The 27,453-nt window shown below is 32.8% G+C and overlaps 1 protein-coding gene across 1 annotated transcript; it reads right to left on the bottom strand.

Moving 5' to 3' along the window:
• Positions 1-14,260: 14,260 nt before the first annotated feature.
• On the bottom strand, positions 14,261-27,444 carry LOC148613625 (ras-related protein Rab-21-like). The gene is made up of 6 exons (XM_088587073.1): positions 27,147-27,444; positions 23,956-24,015; positions 22,517-22,624; positions 20,371-20,489; positions 18,807-18,895; positions 14,261-17,859 (listed from the first exon to the last, which is right to left on the bottom strand). Exons 1-6 carry the CDS (start codon positions 27,282-27,284, stop codon positions 17,738-17,740), a joined length of 636 nt encoding a protein of 211 aa, XP_088443199.1. The 5' UTR covers positions 27,285-27,444; the 3' UTR covers positions 14,261-17,737.
• Positions 27,445-27,453: the final 9 nt, after the last annotated feature.

Genomic DNA, 27,453 nt, shown 5'->3' with positions numbered 1-27,453 from the left:
TTTACTTTACCTTGCTGGAAAGAGCAGCACGGGTAAAACGGGGAATGCATGTTACGGAACAAGTACGGTAACGGGTGGATTATTTTTTTGGAGGTAAGGGCTTTGTTCAAAATACCAGAAAACTTAGATAAACAACAAAGTGAAAAACTTTTTGAATTCTTGCACGAACATTGAGATCTATTTGTTACAGAAAAGAGTCCAAACCTTGGTTTTACTCGTATGGTTGAACATAAAATATCATTGAAGCCTAGTGTATAAGAGAAACATCAGAGACCTATCGTTTACCTCCCTATATGAAGGATATTTTGAGGGAACACCTTGACAAATTGCTGAAAGAGATAATTGTTGTATATGTTCAAGAAACCGAGGATCTATTGATCACCAGCCCTATAGTGCTTGTCTCTCAAAACTTCAGTCTTGTTATTTGTGACCAATCTTCGAAACAGAGGTTGGTAGCTCCTTCGTCCCTGTGTTTGTTTGACTAGGAGATACAAAGTCCTCTGTTTCGATTGAATTGTGACTACCGTTATCTAAATTCGCAAACCAAAGATTTAAAGAGTAATCAAGGAATCCAAGGTTATAGCGGTAATCAAAAGAATGTAATCCAGGGACAAAGACCTGACATAGAAAACAGACATACACAACACCTCTAAATATAACATTTTTTAATTTGTCAATATCTTTGATTTTGCCATCACTATTCATGTGTTTAGACCACTGCTCTTGTGTTAAAGGTGTACCTCTGGATACAGCTGGTCCATTTGGTAACTTGGTCTGCAGAAGAATAAATGTATGTTAAAAACCTATCATGACTATCCTGAAAGTAACTAAAATCATACATACAAAGTAACAAAAGTAAATGAGCTACTCTTACTCCACTAAAAACTGGGAGCATGGACCAGATGCACCGGTAGGGTAAGCGTCCTCTGCTTTTCTAGAAACACCCGCCGAGTAAAAGTATAAAGTGTACAATTCCGGAGCTATAAGAATTAACAGGGTCATTTAGTGAGATTGTTCCAAATTTCATTTCTTCAATAGATTTATCATCAGGGTTTTTCCACATGGGACTAGCAAAAGAGTTAAGTCAAAATACAGCTTTCAATACATGTTTCTGAACTTATATTTTTTACGGCTACCCCTGGGACTCAAAAAAGCACCAAATACATTTCAATTACTTATGGATAAAGACGCGTGGCTTGAAATTTAAGTGTTGTCTGTGCTATTTGGATGAAGTCCTCGTAACATCAGAGACATCTGAGCAACATCTGATTGATTTGAAAGAAGTTTTCGATCGAAGTTATGACCCAAAAAGTGTTCTTCTGCAACATCGTCATGTGTATTTTTTGGGGCATCCGATTTCGAAAGACGGAATTCGACCTCCGTCAGATCGCGTAAAAACAATCATGCAGTACCCACCTTCTAAAACCACCAAGGAAGTACGCAGGCTAATAGGCCTATTCGACAGGTTTAGGCGATTTATTCCGAGCTATAGTGCTGTGGCAAACCCTTTAACTGGTTAAACAGGCAGTTGTTTAAATGGGATACTTACCAGGAATCTGCCTTCCAAGAACTAAAGGCCAGGTTAGCCATTTTGGACGCATTTAACATTTCCTAGATATGACATTGACATTTCATTTGAGTATAGACATTTCAGCACGTGGCATAGGCTACATGCTTTACCAATTAAACTCCAACGACGAATCCAGAAACCTCGCATAATCCGTATTTCTGTTCTATGTTTTCATTTTTTTGCGATATATATACTACATTTTTGTAAGAGACGGGTTACCCGGATATATGCATGGCAAGAAAAATAACCATAGAAAGATTGAGTATTAACGTGAAGAAGGATACATAAGTATTCAGAACAACTGTTCAATAATTTCAGTTTAACTACCACTGTTACAAACAAATAAGGATCGACGCCTCTCAAAATGAATTTACCGTTGATTGTAATAAACCATTTTTTTCGGAAATGCTGAGCATAGCAACTACCAACATGGGAAAAGTTAATCTTGTGAGCACGATATCTACCTTGAATTGTCTAAGAACCAGTAACTGACAAGAAACCAATTTTAAAGTAGTACTCCAGCTAAGAATCATGCAATATATGATTTATGATTGGAAAAACTTCATACTTTTATTTTAATATTTTGTTTAAAATATTATAGTAAACATAAATTAACATGAAGCTTTTCATATTTATAAGCCCTGTTCATAGGAGATATTAATTACAAAGAATGTGCTATACAGTTCAAAATTAAGGGAGAAAACTCTGTGAATAATACTGAAATACAATAGAAACTATCGAGTTTTCAATGTGAATCATCTCCTAAAGGCAAACAGATTGAAATGTATGACTATATATTTCATCATATATACCCATTAAACACATTAATAACAAAAATTGAAAGGTGTAGTTTTTCCGGGGTGTATCACATATTACCGAATTTGCATGATTCTTACAGGGGCTGTTACTTAACTTGCAAAGAACGGGGGAAGGACTTTATTACAAAAGCAATCTAACCAGAACTTAAAACGTGAATGTTGTTAAGTGGACTAAATTCTCCAGACTTTAGGTTTGATATAATTCCTGAAAAAAATACTCCTAAAATTCGCTACATCTGATAGTTCAAATTAATGAACTTTTGTTCAGAGTGAAACATCCCAATCTTGTCTTTACAACAATGCAAATAAATAAGTAAAGAAAAACATCAAACTACATTACATAAACTTGTGTGCATAATGAATTAACAAAATAAGTCTTTGCATAGTCAGTATTAACATTGAATTAACATAAAGAATCTTGCAAAGTGGAATGCTTTTCGAATAATTGAAAATTACACTAAACAAGGAACGCATGAAGTTATCAATGCTTTTAAATTATTTCATGTACAACAAAAAAAAGATTTTGTAGATATAGGAAAAAAACTGTATATTGATCCACACAAATACATACTTTTAGTAGTTAATTTAGTACACAAATGTTTTTTGAGATCTAGAGTTTAATATACAACATGTAATATAATATTGTTAGGACTACAGTTAAAGTACCTTTCTGTGTAAGAATCAGGCAATGGGTGGCACCTATTTTTTCTCAATTTGGTCTTTTTTGCCTCAAATATATTAAGTATATCTAGGAAACAACCGAAAAGCTATTCAAAATTAGCTATTATATAGTGAAAAGGTACGTAAAAAAAAATCCTGCCATTTTTCCATATAGTGCATTTCAACTAGATTTTAGCTAAATCTTCAAAATCTTAAAAAGGCAAATTTTACAAACACATTAATGGTTTTTTTCTGGAGGTATAAGGTAAGAATACTTGGATCAAGCAATAAAATTGGATTTGCCAAGCATGACATTTCCTATTTTGATATTATTCCACCACCAAACTACACACTCCAGACTATTTGTGGTCATGGGTAATGGGTCAAAATCAAAGAAACTATGATTAGAAAGATGAACAGAATATTCGTGGTTCTGATCAAAGACTCGACCAAGAAAAAGGTCAATACAAATAACTACAAGACTGACACAGAAACTAATTGAATAAATTAGCAACCCAAATGGCTTACAACATTTGTATCAAACATTTTTCGAATTTGAATACCCGTCTTTGTCGTAACTGGACCCTCACAACACACAATAAAGCCATCATATTTACTCATTTCTATTCTCTTTTCATAGTTTTTAAGGGTTTATTTTAGGTACCACAACCAGGAACATCCCACAATATGACGGGACTTTCTGGGTGGTCATATTTGGAACACTTCTGTGTACTTTCGAGAACATCAGTGACCAACAGACGATCGTCTTGTCCCAGTTGAAACCGTGCCTGAAGCAATGCTTCAATCAGGGATGATTTTCCACTTTTTTACCTTCATACTACTGCTAGTTTGAATTTTCTGCATCGTTTCTGTCAGTGATTTTTCCAACCCTCGGCCATGAGTCTAGCTACTGTACCCTCGTTTCTGTTACAACAATATTAGGAGTAAATCATATTCGTATCCGAACTGTAATGGTACAAACATGTTTAAATACTTTCACTTCATAACATGAAGCTTTTAAACTGTGTTATGTACTGATAAGGTGCACATGAATTTAAAGAAGAAACTACTGTACACCAGCATCACCTATAAATATAAAGTGGTACTAGACCACTCCAACTACAAAGAGTTACCCCCCTATCAAATGTGTAGCACAACTTATTTAGTATATCTATACTACTCAAGCTGCAAATTTGGTAGCACTCTGAGTAAGCCGATACTCAAACATACAGCCATGCCTAGGTTTTCTGTAATAAAGAAGTCGCGGTAAGTATGCAAAATAGTTCAATATATCTGAATCTGAATGCTAGTATCCCTTGCTTGCTAGACAGTTTAATGATAATTACATGTATATCTATATATTTGATGAAAGCATCTAGGAAGATGTTAGTTTTTTATTCAAGGAGGTAGACACGTACAGCTCTTTCAAATCATTGGAATGTTTGTATTCAGCATTTTACATCAATGTCATGTAAGCATCAGAGTAAATTGGACTGAGTCCATTCTGTTTCAAATGAAAGCTTCATAGGCTTTTGTGAAATTGAATATGAAATAAGCATATCATTGATTTCAAGAGTTGTGTCCCTTACCCTAGGTCTTTCTCCTTAAATTAAAATGATCGCGAATCGAAATAAACACTCAAGTGCGTCCAAGCCAATTTTCGTAATCACAAGCTATTTTCAAAGACAAAAAGCAATTTCCTGATATGATTTTGGGTTCAAATTAATATCAGGGTTATGCCAGATTTAAAAAAAAAACATAGTTTAGGGGGCATTGATCCGGTTCACTGAACCAAAAAAACGATAAATATCTAAGAACCAATAAAAAAAACACTATGTCACTAATTAGGGTTACCCTTCAAAATGCATAGAATATAAAATACTCCAAATGAAGAACGCCCAATAAGTTTTTGATTGAGAAAAATGGCTAGAAAACAATTTTAATAGTTATTTTAACATCGAAAACGATTTAAAAAAAAATACATAATGTGCATTTAACTGTGAATTACATTACGGTGTCTCTTGCATCTGTTAATGGTGGTAGTAAACTTTCCATATTCTTAGTTATACACACACCAATTTCAGTTATCAATGACTCTTAAACAGGTTTTTCATGTGCTATATATTATTAAAGACAAGTCCATGGAATACGTTACAGTGAATTGCGTTACGGTAATTTCTTTTAAACAGATAAAAAACCATTGTTTTTGGAACAAATTAACTATTAATCATTATCAGTGACATCGCCTATCATACGGGCACCTTTAGAAAGAAAGTTGTTAGGCGGAAACAATTGTAAAGGCCTTCCTGGTGTAAACATTCCCTCTAGTGGTAAGTGTTCTTAATTTCTGTGCAATTATATAGATATTATTGATTTTCAGTTTAATTTAATTTAGAAACGGAGAATACATGTATTGGAAAGATGTTGTGACAATAATATATTGCTAGGTATGATATTTCAATCAAGTATTGGTATATATTACAGTGTAACGTAATTCACAACATTGTAACGCAATTCACCGGCTCATAAACTGTGTATTTTTTTCATAATTATTTCAACGATCAATTTCAATTTCTCAATTTTCGCTATATAGTTTCGGAGATCTGATACATCGCATCTACCCCAAAGAATTTGAGATAAAGGATACCACAGACAGTGTGAAGTCAGTCTCATATATTGACCTACACGTACAGATCGATGGTAAATGAAAACTATTGACCAAACTTTACGACAAACGTTGTGACTATGCATTCAGAATTGTCAGCTTTCCTTTCATCTGTGGCAACATCCCTTCAGCACCTGCGTATGGAGTGTTCATATCACAACTCAAACGTTATGCCAGACTTGCCATAACTACGTACACTTTTTATATCGCGCTAGATTTCTAACAAGTAGGCCTCTGGGACAGGGTTATGTTGCTACAAGATTGAAGTTATCGCGGCAGAAGTTTTATGGTCGTCAGCATGAACTTCTGGATCGTTACGGTGTATCCATCTGCCACGACAAAACTGATTTTGTTCAACGTATCATAGTTTTCCATTCCTCTTTCGTCTATCCTTGACTTGACTTTTTATGAGCAGCTCGGCGGATGTTTCTAGAAGAATAGAGGACGCTTACCTTACCGTTTCACCTGATCCATGCTCCCAGTTTTTAGTGGAGTCCGAGTTGTTCATTTTCTTTAATTTGTTACTTTGTATGTATTATTTTAGTTACTTTATGTTCTTTGTTGTGTTTGTCTGTTTTCAATGTCTGGTCTTTGTCACTGGATTACATTCTTTTGATTTCTGCTAGAATCTTGGTTCCCTTAATTACTCTTTCAAGTGACATTACAATATCAGCGGAAAGTTGTTTTTGTGAAGTACGTTACATTTTGATTTTGACGTTATAATAATTTCTGGTAAACTCGTTGATCAATCATCTTATGTTTTGAAAGTATATCAGAAATATTTGTTATAATATGTTAAACAATTGATCGAACCAATTGTACCATTATAATTTCATTACATATGCCACTAAAGACTTCGATATTTCTTCATGTAGCGTATATTAAAATGACAAACTTAACAGATATGATTTATTTTGTTTAAATATATTACTTTTAAAAAATGCAATCAGTAAATTTGTCTATGTATCACCTAAAAGATGTATAAATGAAAATAGATTGCTAAATTAGCCTTCACCTTTTGCTCATTATGTTTCCAAAGAATAATTAAGAAAACGTGTTTTCAATTTCATTTTTTTTATTATTATTTGACTACATGTTGTAAATTATAGAATAAATTTAATAAGAAAAAAAATTTTTGAACAAAATATTTGTTTCGTGTTGTGAATGTATTGATTATCTATCGAATGATATTAATCGAAGCGCAGGTTGGAATACCTGTATGATGAAACTATCATTATTCAACATGGGTGTCCAGAAGTAACGTAATTCACTGGGTATGTCCAAAATTTCGTAAAGGGCATAAATCAACCCATCAAGATCTATCTTACGTGTTTTTCTGCAATTCAAATTTTGTTTTATTAAAATTACAGCATTTGAGTTGTTTTCAGTGTACAAAATGTCCGGCTTTTCTGTTTCTATCGAGGCACTTTTACTGAATTTGAATGTAAACGTACATGTTATTGGCACTGGGAAAGTAACTACTAGTAGGTACCGACCACTCTATTAGCAGGTAGCGGGGAGGGGGTTGGAGCCTTTATTATTTTTTTTATTAAAGTAATGTTCCAAAGTTTGGAGAGAAAAAAATCTACTCATACATTGAACAAAAATGAATCTATAATTTCATAATTACTTAACAAGGCAGAGTTTCAAAGAAATATATATTTCGGTCGCTGCTGAAATATAAATACAAATTTTCTTGTCTAATATCAAAATCCCAGCCTCCCTTCGGCGTCTTATATATATAGTGCATAGGCGACAATGTACATAACTTTATCACTCCCAACTGTCTTCATTCGACCTTGATAAAGAGCACTTGATATTGACATACCCTTTTACAACAATCATTAAAATTGGAAAAATGAGGTTCATGTTAGTCAAAGCTATTGCACAGTCATGTGTCTACATGTATATGCATGCACATTGCATGATGTACTTACAGACTAGTACATTCATGTTTTCTTACTTCTAGTTTTAATCTAACATATGCATATTCAATTAGAATGAAAGAGTAACCAAGGGAACCAAGATTGGTTATAACAATGGAAGAAACAGAACAAACTATTAAACGTTTAAAAAATGATAAATCATCTGGGGATGATAATATTGTGAATGAATATTTAAAGAATTCTTTTTCTGTTATGCTTCATATTTATGTAAAACTTTAAAGGCATTGTTCCTGGCGGCTGGTTACTAGGCAACATTATTCCAATTTATAAAAATAAAGGGGATTAACTCGATCCAAAAAAATTTAGACCCATCACGATAATTAGTTGTTTTGGAAAACTATTTACATCCATTCTGAACAATTGATTAAACAACTTTTCAGAAGATGTAAACTTGATTTGCGAAAACCAGGCAGGATTTCGGCCTTGATATTCAACCATAGACAATCTCTTTGTACTTACCTCACTTATAGACCTCATAAAAAAATACAGTAGAAAAAAAGTTATTTTGTTTATTTATTGATTTCGAAAAAAAAACTTTCGATAAAGTTTGGCGAGTTGGTCTCTGGAATAAAATGTTACTTAACAATATCAATGACAAAATTTACCATGTCATTTATAATATATATTGGTATACAGTCTAGAATAGCTTACAATGGACAAATGTCAGAATATTTTGAGTGTAATATTTGAGTCCATCAAGGCGAGAATTTATTACCTTTCCTATTTGCACTATTCCTGAATGATCTGGAACAATTTTTTAGGATAATAATGTACAGGGGTTAGAATGTTTATCTGATGAGATTGAAGAGCATCTCAATATATTTATCAAATTATTTTTGCTTTTATATGCTGATGACACGGTACTATTGACAGAGTATAAGGAGGGTTTACAATTCCAAATTGACAGATTTCAGGAATACTGCAATCAACGGGAACTCCATGTTAACACGAATAAAACAAAAGTTATTGTATTTTCTGCGGGCCGTGTCCCTAATAATATTATTTTTTATACAATGGAAATCCTATTGTAATTGTCAAAGAATTCACATACCTTGGTATGTTATTGTTCATAAGCGAAAAAAAAAAGAATGATAAAAAGCCAATAGAGCTATGTACGACGTACTTAAGAAAGGTAGACTCAAGAAATTATCTATACGAGACCAATATTATTTATTTGATAAAATTGTTAAACCCATTCTACTATATGGTTGTGAGGTATGGGGATCCACTAATCTGGATATTATAAAGAGGGTTCACCTTAAATTTTGCAAACTATTAACGAATTTAAAAAAGAGCTCACCAAATTTTATGATATATGGTGAGCTCGGTGTATATCCTTTACACGTTCACATGAAGTCTCGTATGGATAGTTATTGGGCAAAATTTATTATTGATAAAGATTTTAAAATTTGCAATGTATTATATAGATATATGTATGAGTTATATAGTCAAAACAGATACAAATCTCCATGGACTGATTTCATTAAGAGAAGTTTAAACAATTGTGGTTTTGGGAATATTTGGCATATACAATTTAATTGGGGACTTCACTCAGATTGGCTAATAACCAATCTGAAACAAAGATTAAAAGACCAATTTCAACAAACATGGAGATCTGATACTGAAAACTCGTCTAAAGGCTTTTGTTACAAATTGTTCGAAGAAGAATTTGCATTTGAAAAGTACTAAGATATTTTATACGAAAAGGATGCCCTTACTCTATGTAGATTTAGAGTAGGCAACCATAGATTGCCAATCGAAACGCGACGTCGGCAAAATTTAGATAGAAATTTGCGATTTTGTACTTTGTGTAACGACAGAGAACTGGGAGATGAATTTCATTTCATTCTTCAATATTTTTTTTCTCGAATACTAGAAAACAATTTTTAAACAAAAGGTATTTACAGCGAGTGAATGTTTTGAAATTCAAAGATTTATTCCAATTTAATGGTAGACTTCAATGAAGTAATCTGTGTAAACTCATTAGATTTATTAATAATGGTGTAAATGTACTTCTATAGTTCCTCAAGGTTGTTCCGAAACACTGCCACTATCGTTTAACTTGTTAACTTCTAACTAATCATTCGTAGTTTAAATAATATTCTTGTCATGCGCATAATGTTTATTTATAAAATGTATTACTTTCTCTGTATGTCTAGGGTGAACGGTAACTGCATGATTTTACAGACCAAATTATGTATAATCGAGATATTAACTTACCCCTTAAGTGGTATCGATGCTGAACTTCAGGAAATTGCACCGGGTATAATACACAAATTTGACATATTTCCTCGTCAAGTTGTTGTTACTTTTAGAACGAGATTTTAATTTTCACTTTCGTTCAGAATAAAGGAACTTCCGTTTGATATTTACTGTGTCTGATTCAACAAGCGAAGGTGTTTGAGCTATACAATATCGAGATCTGTAAAAGTAACGTTCTTCGAAAGTATGGACCTCATACAAAAAAAAAAAAAAAAAAAAAAACCACTTAGTCACCGGGGACAGTTAGCTCAGTCTTCCTTTCTACGATGTTTTACCAACTTTAAGGCAAATACAAGATGTCTTTTGTACTGCATACCAGGTACGCGTCTGGGAAGTCAGTTATTATATGGTAACGATGGAAATCCATAAAAACATAGAATAACCTTTTATGTTTCCCTCCACAAATAATGTAACAAACACAGGAATACAAGTCAGTGGCGGATCCAACCCCTTGCATCCCCCATTTTTAATGAAAAATTTGTCATTTTTATGTGTAAAATTGGCAAAAAATGCAAATGATGTCCTAGCCCCTCCTCTTTTGGAGGAATCCCGTCTAGCACCCCTCCTTTTCAAGGTGTCTGGATACGCCCCTGTAGGTTATGCATGTGCCTAATCAAACTCATATTTTTATCTGATTGCTAATGAGGGGAAATTTTAACTACGGCTATTGCAATATGAACGTGTACGAACTTATTGCCTAAAAAGGTCTACTTAGGGTTCTCATGTCATTATGCTTGTAACGATGAGTACATAGTCTGCATGATGTTACATGTAACAAATGACATACGAGTATATTAACGGAAATATCCAAATCGAGTGGTTTTCCAACGTATTGAAATACTGAAATTGCAACATATCATTAATAATAATCTGTTCAAGTATTCTTAAACTATTGTAAAAGTTGACAATGAACGTATTTCAAATACAGCTGGATCCTTCAATAGATGTAGTTTCTCCGATTTATTTGCATAAACCGTGTGTTTCCACTGAATTCTATAGTATGGGTTTTTAAATTACACAAAAACAATTTTAGAAGGAAACAAGTCTGTTTCGATTCCTTGAAATAAAAAAGGAATCGAAACATAATAAGGACACTTTTTATGTTACCTGTAAAGTATTTAGCGCGTAAACGGTCATACATGTACCTGTATAGGTCGAACGCCAAGAGCGCTGTGAACTAACATAGATGATTTCGCAAATCTGGATAATTGTATTTAATTCACATAGGTAATATTCGGCCGACATGTACAGTTTTAACAGTACTGAAAGTGTGAATACTGAATTACATGTATATGATTTACGTACTTTTCGTTATTTTCTGGTCGTATTTTTGGTAGTTTTAGCTACAAGCGGTATTGTTGGTAATGCATGTATCTACGTGATCTACGCATCCCGTATCAACAAGGCTAGGCGGAATGAGCGACTCTTCCTCCTTGTGTTGGCTGTTGTAGACTTTTTTGGTTGTATTTTTCATGGATTGTTCCACATTCTAAGAAATCTCGAGTATGAATTTCCATGTTTATCGGTGTGGTGCTTCTTGAAATTTGCCGTGTATTTTACTGTCGGTTCGTCAGGAATAATTTTGTTATGTATCGCAATACATCGTTACCGGAAAATATGCCAACCCTTCCGAAAACAACCGACAATTTTCTGGCGAAGAATCTGTTTGATCATATCGTTTGGAATAAGTTTTGTGTTCTCTCTTTTGAAAGGCGTACGTAAACACTCCTATTTTCTAAATAGCGAGAAATATAGAAATGGAACAATTTCAAAGACTACGAAATATTATTGCGTTTCAGTATTTTTCAATCACTCAACCGATACGGTATTGGAAGGCATAGGCATGCTGACAATTTTACTGCTTGGAATAATTACAGTAGGACTTTATATCCCTGTTATATACCATACTAGAAAAATGTTTCAAAAGAACAAAACGTTGAAAGGAGTTGAGGGACCAACTGAAACAAAAGCTGAAAAGAATAACGCAGAAAATTCTCCCGGCTCGTGTAACCAAAGTGAAAAAATACACCACAGTCGATCAAATGATGAATGGGATGATATTGGAATGAAAAAGAATACCGGGACATATAGCAAGAGGGAAGAAAAAACTCTGGGTAGACTTAACAAGTTGTGTTTTGTCATTGCTTTTGTAAACTTTGTCTCCTATCTACCATATATAGTTTTTATATGTATTTCTCTTCTAAATGTCAACCTTGTGTCGTCAGTAGATTCAATGAGATTTAAATTGTTTGCACAATGTATGCCAATATTCCAACAGGCAGTGAATCCGTACATTAATATTGGTTTAGATTTACAAGTAAAGAGGGTGATTTCGAAGTGTTTTAGCGGATGTTGCCAGATGAGCAGAAAATATGTAAATCAACATGACCGTTCAGTTGGTTCCATTACTTAAGTACTTCTCAGTCTAAGAATCGGGCAAAATGTATATAAGGTGTGGCACATGAATGAAAAGATATTTTATTGCATTAACCAATTAATTATACCTGATAACCACCAGAAATAACCATAAAAGTGTTTGTAAAATTTGCCTTTTTTAGATATTGATAGATCAAATTTAGTAGAAATGCACTATGGAAAAATGGCGGGAAAACTTTCCCACACTTTTTCCCTATATAAGCTGTCAAAAAATATCTACGTCACATATGCTTCAGGATAAACTTAAATAGCTTTTTGGTTGTTTTCTAGATGTGCTGAATATATTTTAGGCAAAAATAACCAAATTAGGGAAAATGATGTGCCACCTATTGCCTGATTCTTACACAGAATGGTACTTAAGATCTCATTTCTTGCAATTCAAAAGATAATTGTGAACTATATATCGAGGAGTAATTAACTCCATTCGGTAGTTTAAGTTTTTAACTGTACAATAGTGTACACAGCCTTTTTGTCGTATGACATAAGCTTGAAGACAACTTCACTGGGACGTAGGCATCGTCATGTGATCTTCAACTAAACCGTGTGAGATAAACACGAAATTCCTCCGATGTATTCATTACTTCTCGTGGTTTTCACGCGAAACGTGCAGTTGTCAATTAACAAAATGCATTTGAACATTCAATATTATACTATCTGAGGAACAAAAATGCTATACAAGTTGGAATTAACCACCTTTTTATAACAAAAACATTGAAATTCGGGTGTTTGTGACAACTCTTTTTTACAGCTGGTGAAAAAAACAAGAGGCTCCGAGGAGCCTGAATTGCTCACCTGGTTTTATTATGTCTTTCAAGGGCAATAAATTTAACAAGAAGTTGTCCAACAATTTTGACTCAAGAAGACTTTGGGTAGGACTTATCATAAGGATCATTTCAGCAATTGAAAGTTTCTTCCTATCTATCATAGGATCAAGATATTGGCTGAAAACTGTAAAAAAAAAAAAAAAACGTCATTTTTCCCCTTTCAAGAGCAATAATTCTTATAAGGAGTCATCTGACAACTTATATGCCTTAAGACTTTTGTAGTCCTAAAAAAAGGATCATTTCAGCTATTGAAAGAATTTGGTTAAACCTAACGGTTTTGGAGATATATGCGAAAAACTAATGTCTGACCCCTATGTTCTCTTTTTAGTAACGGCGGCCATCTTTTTCGACGGATCAAAAATCCACAACCCTATTCTATGCAGGATACCCCAAGGAACATTCATCCCAAGTTTGGTTCCAATTGGTTAAGTAATTTTAGAGAAAAGGAGTTCAGAAAAATTGTTAACGACGACGGACGCCAAGTGATGACAATAGCTCATTTGGCCAACTGCCAGGTGAGCTAAAAATGGCTTGTTCATATGATAGTGAAAGTGATTGTGATACACCCTCAACTACAAACAGTATCAAAAGTACCCGTATAGTAAATAATCAATTATGGTAGAAACAGGGAAACCCCCTATAAAACACTTGTAATTTCACCACGTGCCATCAATAGGGACAACTCCTATGAAACTTGGTGGGTTATTTGTACTTGGTACTGTTCATTTAAAAATTTCATGCTTCAATTTAGAAGGTCATGAGGAATGGACATAGTACTTGTTCTCTTCATAGACCATAGTTATATAACATTCTAGTAAATTAATATTCTCTTTATTGCTCTGATCTGGCCAAGGCCTTTAATTACTCAACACTAGACCACCAACCAGGATGAGCCTGCCGGTTAGAAAAGAATATGAAGGAAATTAGAAAGTTTTTTTTTTAATTTTTGCCTTGTTTTTTTTCTTGTTTTGTATTTCCAGTTAAGTCACTTGACATCAGCACTTAAATATTTATGTAACTAAGTGAAACTGAAACCATTGCCTCAATTTGGTTGACTTTGTCAATAAAACAAAATGAAACTAATTTAAAATAGTTTATTATGGATTCCAGGTATATACAAAGGTAAACTTTGTTTTAATATCTCTATTTTTCAACAAAGAACAATAAAAGCACAAACACAAATATATAGATATATACCTAAATTAATTATCAACACACCAGATGTGAAGTGATTTTTTTCTTAACTTTTATTGAGACAGAGCATGATGCCCTACATAATGTTCATGTATATAGATAAACCAACCAAAAAATCAAAGACGACTTGTCTTTAAATGTATATAGACGATCTTATCATATGGGCCCTGCATCTTTTTAAGTATGGACAATGTGATACTAAGGCTGATGCGTCCTTTCAAGGTATGGACGACGTGACAGTATGGCTGTTACGTCCTGCATCACTGTGAACAATGAATGGCTAAAAATCAATGTCAGAAGTGACATATTCAATAAATTTAGTTAGTGATTGTTTGAACTTTTAACACAGATGCAGTATACATCACAGGATGTCTCACATTTTCGTCTTGGTCAAGATATAACCTACAACAAAAACATCACTTGTGTACAAAAAGCTCTGTCCCTCATATGCTTAAAATCATATGAACTTCCCTGCTTATCAAAAACTTAATGAGGTAATAGATATAGAAAGTTATTGGTAACCTTCAGGAAGGCATTTTAAGGCTGAAACTTAAGATTATTAAGAACTTAAAATTTGAATTCTTAATATTAGACTTGGGAAAGAAGACAAAAAAAAAAGACCACGAAACCATCATACAATATGTATTTTTTTTCAAAATCAAACAACTCAGTTTCATGTACTTTTTAATTTTTAAATATGACCTTGTCATTTTAGGATGATATACTAATAAAACTGATAATCTTGATAAATAACCTTCTGTAAATTATGTCTAAACTTTAAGATGATAATTCTGATTAAGACACCAGGGCTTTCAGGTTAAACAAACAATAATAATAATGATAAAATGTACATCTTAGAAAAAAAAATATTATGTACTTCAAGTCAGCTGTTTGTAGTATTAAATGTTAAGTTCCCAACAGAATATTCAGCCTTGTGGATCATTCAACTATATTTAGAATTAGATTTTATAAATTGCAAAACAGGCAACAACCATCTTATAAGCAAGAAGGTGCCTATGAAACTTTAAAGTCATTTTTTTGCAAAAACACTTTGTACTCATGGGAAAAAAATAAGAATCAACACTAGTTTCAGCCCAAACCCTTCTTATAGTCTCTGGTTTAGTTGTTCAAGGGCTTTGTGGCTTTGCAGCTAATCTTAACTGATGACTTAAATTTGACTCAATAACCCCTGACCTTTCACCTGGACAGGATAAAAAAGACATGGTATATAATTTTTGTTTCCTTAACAATCACAACCTTTTATCTTCAAGAAATTTGACAACTTGATATTTTAGAATACAAAATTTTGATATACATGTACTTGATAAGCAGAACAAAAAAATTACTCTCAATGAAGAGATATCCTGATTAAATATTCAAATATTTCAAAAAAAAATTATAAGAAGCTTCTTAGAAGTAGGCACCCATAAAAATTTTCATCATTTCGACAACACATACAACATGTACTGTAAGTATCATTGCACATACAAAACCATCTTTACGTCTGCCATTAAAAACCCTCACAATACAGAATATCAAAATATTCAATATATATATTTACTGAGTTTTAACAATTCTTTGTGCTAATACCTTCATCTTTACATGTTTTTCATGTAAATATATAATGTTGATACTTGCAAAAATACATGGTATCACATTAACAGTGTTGGAACCAGGGGGTCAAAAGGTTGAAACCAACTCTTTTTGTCAAATTTCTTTTTAATTTCCTGAAAAATTTGGGCATAAGTGAGCAAAGAACAGTCTGGAACTGCTCTGAATTTTCATATGCTAAATCTAAGTTTCTTGGGTAACATTTGTATTTTTGAACTTAACTTCTAATACATATAGAATTCTACAAGCAAACTTAAGCAATGGGAAATAATTTCAATTAGCAAAATTGAATTTTAACATACATTTAACAAGCATTTCCCTTTAAAGTTGATTACTGATCAATGAAGTCTATCATTAGGAAGCCGACACAGATAATAAACAATAATTGTAGGATAACTGAGTACTTCTCTGTCTAAGAATCAGGCAAAATGTATATAAGGTGTGGCACATGAAGGAATAAACACAAAGATTTTTTTGCATTAACCAATTAATTATACCTGGTAACCACCAGAAACAACCATCAAAGTGTTTGTAAAATTTGCCTTTTTCAAATGTTGATAGGGCAAATTTAGTTGAAATGCACTACGGAAAAATGGCGGGAAAATTTTCCCACACTCTTTTGCTATGTAAGCAGTCAAAATATATATATATATCACAGATGCTTCAGGATTAACTTAAATAGCTTTTCAGTTGTTTTCTAGATGTACTAAATATATTTTAGGCAAAAATTACTATATTGGGGAAAATGATGTGCCACCCATTGCCTGATTCTTACACAGAGTGGTACTTAATTGGGAAAGAGGAAGTAACCCAACTATGACCATGCCTGCCAAAGAACACCTAGATTTAAAAAGTGGGTGGAACTTGATATGTGCACAAGTTAAATCAACTGGGAGCATTCATCACACAAGTACTTATATTTTGGTTGTTGGACACAAACTTTTCTAGCTAGGTAGTCCAAAGGACTTTCTGATTGATAAATTAGGTTGTCTTCAAAATTATCTTGTGGCCCTGTTTTAGTTATAGTAAAATTTTAAGAATTAAATAGGTAGCCCAAAGGACTACTAAATAAAATTTCTAGGTAGTCCCTTCTCAAATAAAGTAAGCACAGGACTAATGGACTACTGGACTATTGTTAGTGTCAAACCCTATATTAACAGAAACCAACTAATTATCCCATTCATCATGAAGATTTTTTTCTCATAATTTATCATTAGTTTCAAATAAATTTTAAATTCAGTGATTTGTAAATTGATATCCTTAATCATCAGCGAGTGTGACATCAAATAAAGTGAATGTTAGAACAGAAAAGTGATGTGATGTCTTGACGGAAGAAATCTAAGAGTTGAAATTACAAAATTTACTTTAAAACGTGTCAGAATTATCAAAATTGATTACACAATTCATTGCTATCTATATAATAAATAATAAGGAACAGAAAAAGCAGAGTTGGATGAATGATTACATGATTTCTTGTAACAAAAAAGACAATACACAGTACTAGTGTACTTCATAATGTTCCTCTCTCTCCCACATACCCAGCATGCCTCATACAACCAACAACAATAAACACACACTCACTTTTCAACTCGTCTCTCTATAACTTATTTGTAAAAGAATCAACAAAAAAGCACTTTCATGGCAATTATACAATACATAATATTACATTTAAACTATGACTGCACAGTTTAACAAAATAAAGTAGCCTTTGTAGTCAGCCATCTTGCTTTGGGCAGACGACAGCAATATCATCAACAACATCCTCCACTACTTTGTTGTTGTTGTTGATCATCATCAACAACTATCACACTTTTGCTTTTTGTCATTGTCCTATTATTTGAACCCCCGTTCTTCTCAGCTTTTTCCATCATACCTATTGAAAGAACAATAAGAGTTCAGAATATCATAGCAGGAATTATTTCAAGGCTGAATTAAAAGTGTTTGGGAAAAACTTTATTCATACAAATGCTATATTTACAATGTATATTTTACTAAACTGTAATGTCTGAGAACAAAAATGTATCTTTATTGGTATAATGTATGGTAGTAAAATATGTACATTACATGCAGACAAATACTTTTCAACAAGGTTACCCTATTTTTTTATGAGATGAAACTCTAGAATTTCTCTCAAGAATATTTATTAGTCTGCCACCTCAAGTACCATTTTTTTCTGTAAACCAACAACAGCAAAAACATTTGCAAGCAGTGAAATAAGATACAAATGTAGTGATTTTACTTGTCAAGTGGTCTATTTCATGCTCACCCAATCATTATAAAAGTATGAAACTCAAACAGATTACAAATAGTAAGGGAAGTAACTCCAATTTAGTATTATCTTCAGCCTGGTCAAGATATAATTCAATGATTTATCATTTTTATATTTTTACCTTACAGAATTTCCTAGAAGTGACTGTTCCTGTTGAATGTTCAAATTCCTTTTTTTTCCCCCTAAGTTTTCCCAGTTGAACAGAAAAACTGATTTCAAGAACACCATAGATTTCAATTATTTTTAAAGAGAATTTATAGACACTTTAGCTATATCTACTGTAATCTGTCTAACAGAATACATGGTACAAGTTCTGAAGCTTACCATACTCAGTGGTCGGGAAAGAATTTTTAAATAGGCCATTTTCAGCATTTATTACAAGTATTTGAGATATATATTGGCAATTTTTTAACATTCTAAGTAAAATCCTGTAACTTTCATGGGCGATTTTCACCTTTAATGGGCATGTGGCCCATGGTCCCTACCTTTCCCTTTCACTACATACTCCATAAGGAAAAAGACTAATAGGGTAAAAAAATACCAAGACTTACTTTTACTGAGGTCCAGGAACATCTCTTCTATTCCTTTACTCAATTTTGCAGACGTATGAAAATGTTTTGCACCAACCTGCGCTGCGTACCTGTAGAAAGAAAACACTTCAATTTTCACAACATCTAGAGAAGTTTTAAAAAAGTCTACTAAGTTACATCAAGTTTCATTTAATTAGCTGTCTAACTGGTTTGTACTTAAATGTATATATACACTACTGTCAACACAAATTTTAACTTTTCCACTCTCCACAGTGGAGATATTTGAGTGGAGTCACCATTATAAAATTGCTTGTAATAAACTTCTCCTTTCAATATACCAAGGTATATTCAAAAGTAATAACAATATAATAACATTTCAGTAAAGGAAAGATGAAAAAATAAATATTGAAAATATTGTTTTATCCCGGTTTTTGATTTGGTGGAGTCACAGTGGATGAGTGACTCCACTGTGAAGAGTGGAGAAATTAAAATTTTGGTTGATGGTAGGCGTAGCTGTTAAATTGTTTCATACTCACTGATACATACACGTACGTTTAAGGTAGATCATACCTAATAGATGACATTAAATGAACATTCTTTAGAATTTTAATTGTAAAAAACTGATGTCAGCAAACTTGATTTTGAGACAATTGAGCCTTAATAAAGGCAATATATATTGATTCTGTGAGGTATTTTACTGTTTTGCAAACAATCAAAAAATTGGTAAATAGAATTTCCTCTAAATTACATGTATATAAAGAACACTTAACTGACATTCTTTCATATTTCCAAAAGAAAATTGAAGGTTACAAAGTTTTTTTCTTGTAATATAAGAAAAAAAAAACTAAAATTCCCAATACATTTCTACAGAACATTTTCCCCAAATTATAATTGTCTGAATATAGCTGAAATATCGCTGCTAGGATGTTAAATCCCAACAATCAATCAATCAACCCCAAAATTATCTCCTCTTAAAAATTATGTTTGTAATTTTACCAAACATCTTTTTTATGTCAAAAATTCTTTTAAAATAATTTAAGCATACTGTTATTACACCATTTTAAACATTATCAATTCACTAAAAATATATACATGTATGTCAGTATGATTTTGTAAAATGACATACAAGAATCTTCAGTGTAATAGGTATGATCTACCTTAAATTAACAAACTGATGGAAATGCACAAGGAGGTTTTTATCACCAGTCAATGTCCAAAATTTAGTTGGTGTAAGGAAATGAAAATTGAAAGAGAGGATGACAGAAGCAATACTGAAACAGGAACTGCTTGTTATCAATACTAGGACAGAATCTTACATGTAAAAAATTCTGCATTCCTTTAAACAGGTATACACAACCATACATTATTGTACAATGTATAATTTGAGTTATTTAATATAAAGGTCATTTCCTGTATGCTGTTCTGTGAGTTCTTCATACGGTTTATGTAACTGTATGGTAGAAGAGGTTTCTTCTACCTTTTGAGACAAGGGTAGTACTGGTTTTTTTTTCTACTAATATTTCCATATCTGTGATGCATTTTTATTTGTTGTATTATAATCAATCTACTTGAAAGACAAACTTACGACTCAGCTTCTGACACTGTTACATGGCGATCTTTTTCTAAATCTATTTTATTTCCTGCTATACACAGACTGATGTCATTCCCTAACATTTTCTTTAATTCTTTCACCCAATTCTTAACCTGTTTTACACAAAATAGAAGTTCAATGAAAAACTAAAGGAATTTTCAAATTAGATATGCTGTGAGCCGATATATTAAAATACATTTTACTATTATAACTATGTAATTTCTTAAGTTAGCAATTCCAACAAAAAAATATATTCAGTAAAGCACATGCACATATGTACATATGATCCATACAGCATTCCTAATAAGTTTCATCAGAATCAATAGAATTTTATTGACAACTCTACTGCCCATGTAAGAAGGTGAAAGCAGACTTCAAGTTCCTAGAATTTCCGTCTCCGTTGATAGCAGTTACTATCATAAAATTTTTTTTTTATCTCAAAGCCAAAACTGTACTTATGAAAAATTCCTTGTACAGATATTACTGGCATGTACACGGTTCTCGTTGGCCCCTTTTTGCATGGCGCTGCACCATGTGTTACTTTCTTGGCACCATGAATTCAAAGCGAGTGCCACATGTTCATTTGGTGTGCGCCATGTATTCAAATTTGCGTCATGCATTGCAAATTGGCACTGTGTTTCCGAATTACTCTTGTTTATTAATCACCTATACCTGTCATAAATCTATATGACTGGCATGTGTCTTTAATCTAATGGTAATTTCAATGTTTTGATTGGTAATTTACGGGATTTTATATATGTCAGGGAGTGAAACGTGGGCGTTAACACATATCGGATCTGTCAAATTTACGATTATCTTCGTTGGCAAAATCAATAAAAAGCTGAATGATTTCTACTGTTTTTTTTTTAAATAAACAAAATTAAAAAAAAAAACTTTTCATTTAATAAAATATAAATGAAAAGTATCGAGAGTTTAATCCAATTTGATAAAGATGGATGTGATCGGAGAGGGGGGGAAGCAGATCTTAATTTATACAACAATGTCTTAACGATCTCGGCAATTATCTGACAGAGAAAAGCAGTTCAATTTGCCTAACTTTTATGAAAATGCGATGGAATGACTCTCAAAAGTTCTAAAGAATTGTTTAAAGACACAATACGGATGAAAACGATGTTTTACTGTCTAACTTCTTGTGGTTAAAATTATAAAGAACTTGTTAAATGCACATGGTTAATGGTATCAACAAAATGACCACACCTACATGTATCAGTGGTTTTAATTTCTTTTGTGGACCTATGGTTAAGCCTGGAGACAGGAAAACTTTATTTTGATATAAATAGGCAATACTGACAAAAAAAAAACCCAAAAAAAACAAAAAAAAACAACCATTGTTGATTTCTATGTTGTAGCTTGTGCTATTAAATATATCACTTTCAACCTTATCATACTTTTTTTGGCAAGTTATTTTCTGCGCGAAAGGACATGCATCACGATGAAAATTTGTCCAACTAAAGAGTGAGCCATGTGTTCATTTTGATCCATGTAGATCCCTGATGTATAACATGTAAATTTTTTGTAAGTGAAACCAGCATTTTTATCAGTCTCTGGCTTTAGACTACTGGTTTATTATGAAGACCATAAGTACTACTCCATCTAAGAGTATGGCAAAATGTATAGGTGTGGCAACATGAAGGAAAAAATGCAGAGATTCTATTGCATTAACCCAGTATTTATACCCAAAAACCTCCAGAAATTTTCAAATTTAATTGAAATGTACCATGGAAAAATGGGGGGAAAACTTTCTTGCACATTCTTCTTACATTAGGGATGATTTTTTCAGGTCTATATAAACAAAGCGGAAATTGGCAAAATCGGAAACTAATATACAGTAAAAAAAAAATAATCATAATGGTAAAATCCGACTTTGAAATAGCGGAATTCCGCTAAAAAGCGGAAAAAAATTATCTGTTATATTTAAGCATAAAAAAAAATCTATGTCACAGAAGCTTTAGGATAAATTTAAATAGCTTTTCAGGTGCTTTTCTTGAATGTATTTGAGACAAAAAAGCCCAAATTGAGAATTAAGATGTGCCACCTATTGCCCGATTCTTAAGCAGAATGGTATATGTACTTAAATTGCTATTCCTGTCAAAAGGTACTTCTACTTCAATAAACCTACTTTTTGAAATGAGTCTTCATCTGTGATATCATAGACCAATATGGCACCATTACTGTCCCTGTAGTAAATAGGTCCCAATGCATGAAACCTTTCCTGTCCTGCTGTATCCTATAATAACGTTACAAAAATAACATAAAACAGCAGTCCATTTCTGAATTTTATGAAAAGTGTATTTACAGTACATAAAAGAAAAATAGCGTGACTGATCACTGACATAGTGGTGTACCCCAGTTCACTTATAGAGTGGCAGTAAATATCTTCAGTCTTAGAAGATATTTCTATATCTTTTCTGGATTTAAACTTATTAAAGTAGTTGAGCTTACCACTCACAATTCAAAAGAAACTAAAAATCTCTAAAAGTAAAACAATTATTGAGAACCACTGTAAAGTGGTAAACCACTATATGTACGTTGGTGTTCAGACATGTTACATGCATGTCTCTTTCTGTACTGAAAGTGTAAAGTTATAATTAAAAATGGTTTCACAACGCTATTTCTTACAACTACAGTACATTGGACCTTTACATTTTAGAATCTGTAAACCTTGGTAATTCATGTGCATGATGTAGAACTGAATACACTCATATAACATTTAATCAAATATTTTGGATATTGCATACAACCTATCTGCATCTAATCTTTCCTCATACATTATATGTTGGCCATGTAGCGAACGTATAAATTGAGAAAGACGACTTGCACATATACATTGTATCTCTTGATATATGTAGTGTTGAGTGAACTAATGTTTTGTAGGTTGACTTTAAAAATAATAGAATACATTTGTATGGTTAAATTTTCAGGTTACAAAAAGATTAATGCCCACCTCCCCCCACCCCCCCCCCCCCCAAAAAAAAAAAAATAAACTCATCCATTACTGTCCAATAAATATCTATTGATCTGACAGTATAAAGTTCTGCATTTCAGTTACATTGTAAATAAATGTTACATTAAATTTAATAAGTTGAATAATATAAGTTACTGATTACCAATTACATGTACATGTATATCCATACACATCACTACCACCCACAGTTAAAATGATCATTGGTATGTAATTAAATGTATATTATTCTATAAATCTGGATTTACTGATTTTACAAATGTATGTTTTTACAAATCATTTTTTTTTGTTCAAGTGACAAAAAAGTTTATTGTTAACGCAAAAAATGTATATTAGAACAAATAAATATTTTGTACTTCGTATGTACAAAAGTTTTGAAAACCATTAAACAAAATTTTGTCTTTTGCCCCAGTGGCAGATTACAGTAAAGGAAAATAGTGACTCCACTGAAGAGATAGGAAAAATTGAAAAGGATGTGTTAGTAAACATGTTTCTATCAATATAAAACTTGCAGGGTCATCAGACTTGTACAACAAAAGTTCTCATGGTTCAGCAAAAAATTAAACCAACATGTATTTAGCTCTAATTTTACTTACCCAGATGGCTAGATTAACCCTTTTTCCACCAATATTCAGTTTTTTATTCAGAAAAGATGCCTAGAACGAAAGAAGAGGATGTACATCATCTGTTGTAAGCCTTAAGTACAGTGAAACTTGTCTAAACCAAACCCCTTTTTTACTTTGAAATTAGTTTGGTTTAGACAGGTGTTTGGTTTGGTGTACAAGGGTCAAATTAATGTGGCAAGACAGCCTACATGGGTTGTAGTAGGTAGTGAGGTTTAAATAGCCAGTTAATTGACTTGGCTAAAGGATTAATTCTTTAGCCGAATTGGTTTGTCGCTGGCTTGTCACTGAGCTCATGCTCTTCCGTTACATTTGGCACCCAATGTAAATACCCGAGGGGGATTGGTTAGCTAATGAGCCAGTGTTAAGAGTCATTCATGGTACAAAGACTGTTAAGGTTGGGGAAAATGTGGCAGGATGGTCTACCTGCATTGTAGTAGGTAGTGAGGTTTAAATACTTTTACAGATCTCGAAATTGAATAGCTCAAACACCTACGCTTGTTGAATCGGACGGAAAACACAGTAAATATCAAACAGAAGTTCACTTTATACTGAATGAAAATAAAAATAAAATTCTCATTCTATAAGTAATGACAACTTGACGAGGAAATATTCATTTTTGTGTATTATACCCGGTGCAATTTCCTGAAGTTCAGCATCGATAACACTTAAGCCCCTAAGGGGTAAGTTAATATCTCAATCTTGAGCTATTGTTAGGGTCATTCATGGTACAAAGACTCTTAAGGTGGGGGAAATGTGGCAGGGCAGCCTAACTGCGTTGTAGTAGGTAGTGAGATTTAAATAGCCGGTTAATTGACTTGGATAAAAAATTAATTCTTTAACTGAATTGGTTTGTCGCTGGCTTGTTACTGAGCGACCTAGGATTCGATCCTTGGTGGCGGAGTATAATCTTGTGCCAAATCATGCTATCCTGTTACATAAGATTTAAATCGATATAAAGAGACTTTCTAAAGTGTATGGTTTAGACATATATTTGAATTGTTCAGGGTTTGGTTTAGACAGGTTTTGCTGTATTACAATATTACAGATTATTAAATTAATTATAAATTTAAATACATTTTTCATGTTTTGCAGAGATAACTTTTGACTTTTCTTATATTGAATGAAGGACCCATAAATTGTACTTGTGACATGAATTTCAAACTTAACAGTGAACCAATAATATATTTATATGATTTGTTCAATGCAGTAATTTTGTTACTATTTTTCAAAGCATTCTCCCATTTTATTGGGAAAATTTACACCAAATTGGGAAAAAATATGCAGACAATGACGACAGTGCCAAAACAAATAACAGCCATATACATACAAATAAAATGTATTTGCAAGTAAAATTGATTTATTGTTTTAAATATTAAAGAGAACACATAAGTTTGATCTTTGTTACAATTCACTTTAGAGTATAGTTTCACTTTGTTTACTAAAGATTCATTTTTCTGTCTTTAAGTCCCTTAAACATTTCACTAGGTCTCCACTTGTTAACTCTTCATTTAAGTCCTGTGACAAATTCTCATGATTGCATCAAAGTTTGTTTATGTAAGCTGGTTTCTTTTAGCAGTTAGACAATCATACAAACACAGTTTACTTTAGACATTTTGAGAAAAAAGGTTGGAAAAGTCTTAATGATTGAATTTGACATGCATCTGATTCATGTAGTCAGGTACCCCTGGCTGTAACAGTTGGTAAAAACATTAAAATAAAACAGATGAGTACTGCTAAAGGTCCAATGGTTGACAAGCAGACCAGTATACCTCAAAATAAAAAGCTGCATTTTGAAACTTTTCAACTGTAATTCTAATTGCACAGGATCCATAAGGGGTGGTTTATTTACTGTGAGTTTCTTCATTTTTGATGGAGCAGTTTCAATATAGTCATCTGATTCACAAATGTCAACGCTGGACTGATTGGAGCAAGAAGACAACATGTTTAAAATAATTCCATCAACAATTTTCTGAACGATCTTCTGTGTGTCACTTTTATTATTATTTGTAGATGGGGTTGTACAGAATAAGTCCTTTATGGTTTTAGAACCTGCTGCGTCATGTTTAGTTTACTTTTTGGATTAGTATAATTTGTGTTGTGAGACATGATTCCATCTCCAGAAGTATTGGGGTAAAATGCATAATAGGGAGTGAAACGAAGTTAAGTTGAATTTCCGGATGGAAAATCATTTCCTCACCAACTTTGGACCAAAAATAAACGATGTCTCAATATTTTGATTGCTTCAGGAAACAAAAATTAGAACCGTATTGTTTGAAATCTAAGCAGAGGCTTTTCTGTTCAAAAGTAAACAATCAAATTTTTACCAGTTTTAATTTGGGAGTTTCTATAATTTTGGGAAATAAATACACAGAATTGGGAAACTATATCTGGGGGAAACAGACGAAATTCGGAGGTAAATTAAGGGTAACAAAATCACTGCAATGCGTAACAGTTTTCCCAGACAACTTTTTGAGGGCAACTTGGCAGTGGGTTTCTAGAAAGGCAGACGCTTACTCTACCAGTGCACCTGGTCCAATTGCTCCCAATTTTTAGTGGAGTCAGAGTTACTCATTTATTTTCGTTACTTAGTATCATTGAAACTATCATTTTATTTACATGTACTTCGTGTTCTCTGTTGTGTTTGTCTGTTTGTCCCTGGATAACATTCTTTTGATTTCCGCTAGAATCTTGGTTCCCTTTATTACTCTTACTCGTACTACATGTAGGTGTGACATGCACAATTTCAACTTGAAAGTGGTCACAACCAGTTAAAGGGCGGTACTCTACAATACTGCTAAAACTCCAACATTTTGTATGGCACATCGTTTTGATCCCAACCTGACAAATCAAAATCCAAATAAAAAAGAGGAGCATTGCAGGAGCAGAGGAAATTCAGACTACCAGGTATGAGTGACGGACAGGACAGATTGAAAGGCATTGACTGAGGAATATATACACAAGGAGATAAAGGGTGCCATATTGACAGAGGAAATAAGCACTGTATATATGCTACAAATGTAACCAGTGTGCTACTGCATTCAGGCCCTGGATTGGCTGGAATATGTGGGCGACCACCAAATTGATCACAAGCTAGGACACAGCAAGTTGGGTTTCAGTCAGTAGCATATTATAATCCATCAATGGTAAGTGATGCTAATTACCTGTAGAGTTGTTAAATGCTTATCATTAAATTTGTTTTCAACATAACGTAAGACAAGTGACGTTTTCCCAACACATCCTTCTCCAAGAAGAACAACTTTATAAGAGTTTCTCCCTCCACCGGCGCTAACGCCAGCCATTCTATGTTCTATCCAACAGATTATGGGGAAATTATAAGAAAGTATGTCATGAATATGTACAAAACATTAATCAATGATAAACAAAATAAATCCTTTCTTCTTAAACGTTGTTAAATTGCAATAACATGGCGTTTCTAAATTTACGTCATGGTGGGAGGTCACGAGTAAC

The sequence above is a fragment of the Perna viridis genome, chromosome 6 (genome assembly GCF_037379345.1).
Source record: "Perna viridis isolate PV_CMFRI_1.1 ecotype Kerala chromosome 6, ASM3737934v1, whole genome shotgun sequence".
NCBI classification, from domain to species: Eukaryota; Metazoa; Mollusca; class Bivalvia; order Mytilida; family Mytilidae; genus Perna; species Perna viridis.
This window is presented reverse-complemented; position numbering and strand designations above follow the sequence as displayed.

Coding starts and splice junctions, on each gene's coding strand:
- LOC148613625 (XM_088587073.1), bottom strand. CDS start 27,284: ATGGCTGGCGTTAGCGCCGGTGGAGGGAGAAACTCTTATAAAGTTGTT. Junction 22,625..23,955: donor GGGTTAATCTAGCCATCTGG/GTAAGTAAAATT, acceptor ACGTTATTATAG/GATACAGCAGGACAGGAAAG. Junction 20,490..22,516: donor ATGAAGACTCATTTCAAAAA/GTAGGTTTATTG, acceptor TGTGTAAAACAG/GTTAAGAATTGGGTGAAAGA.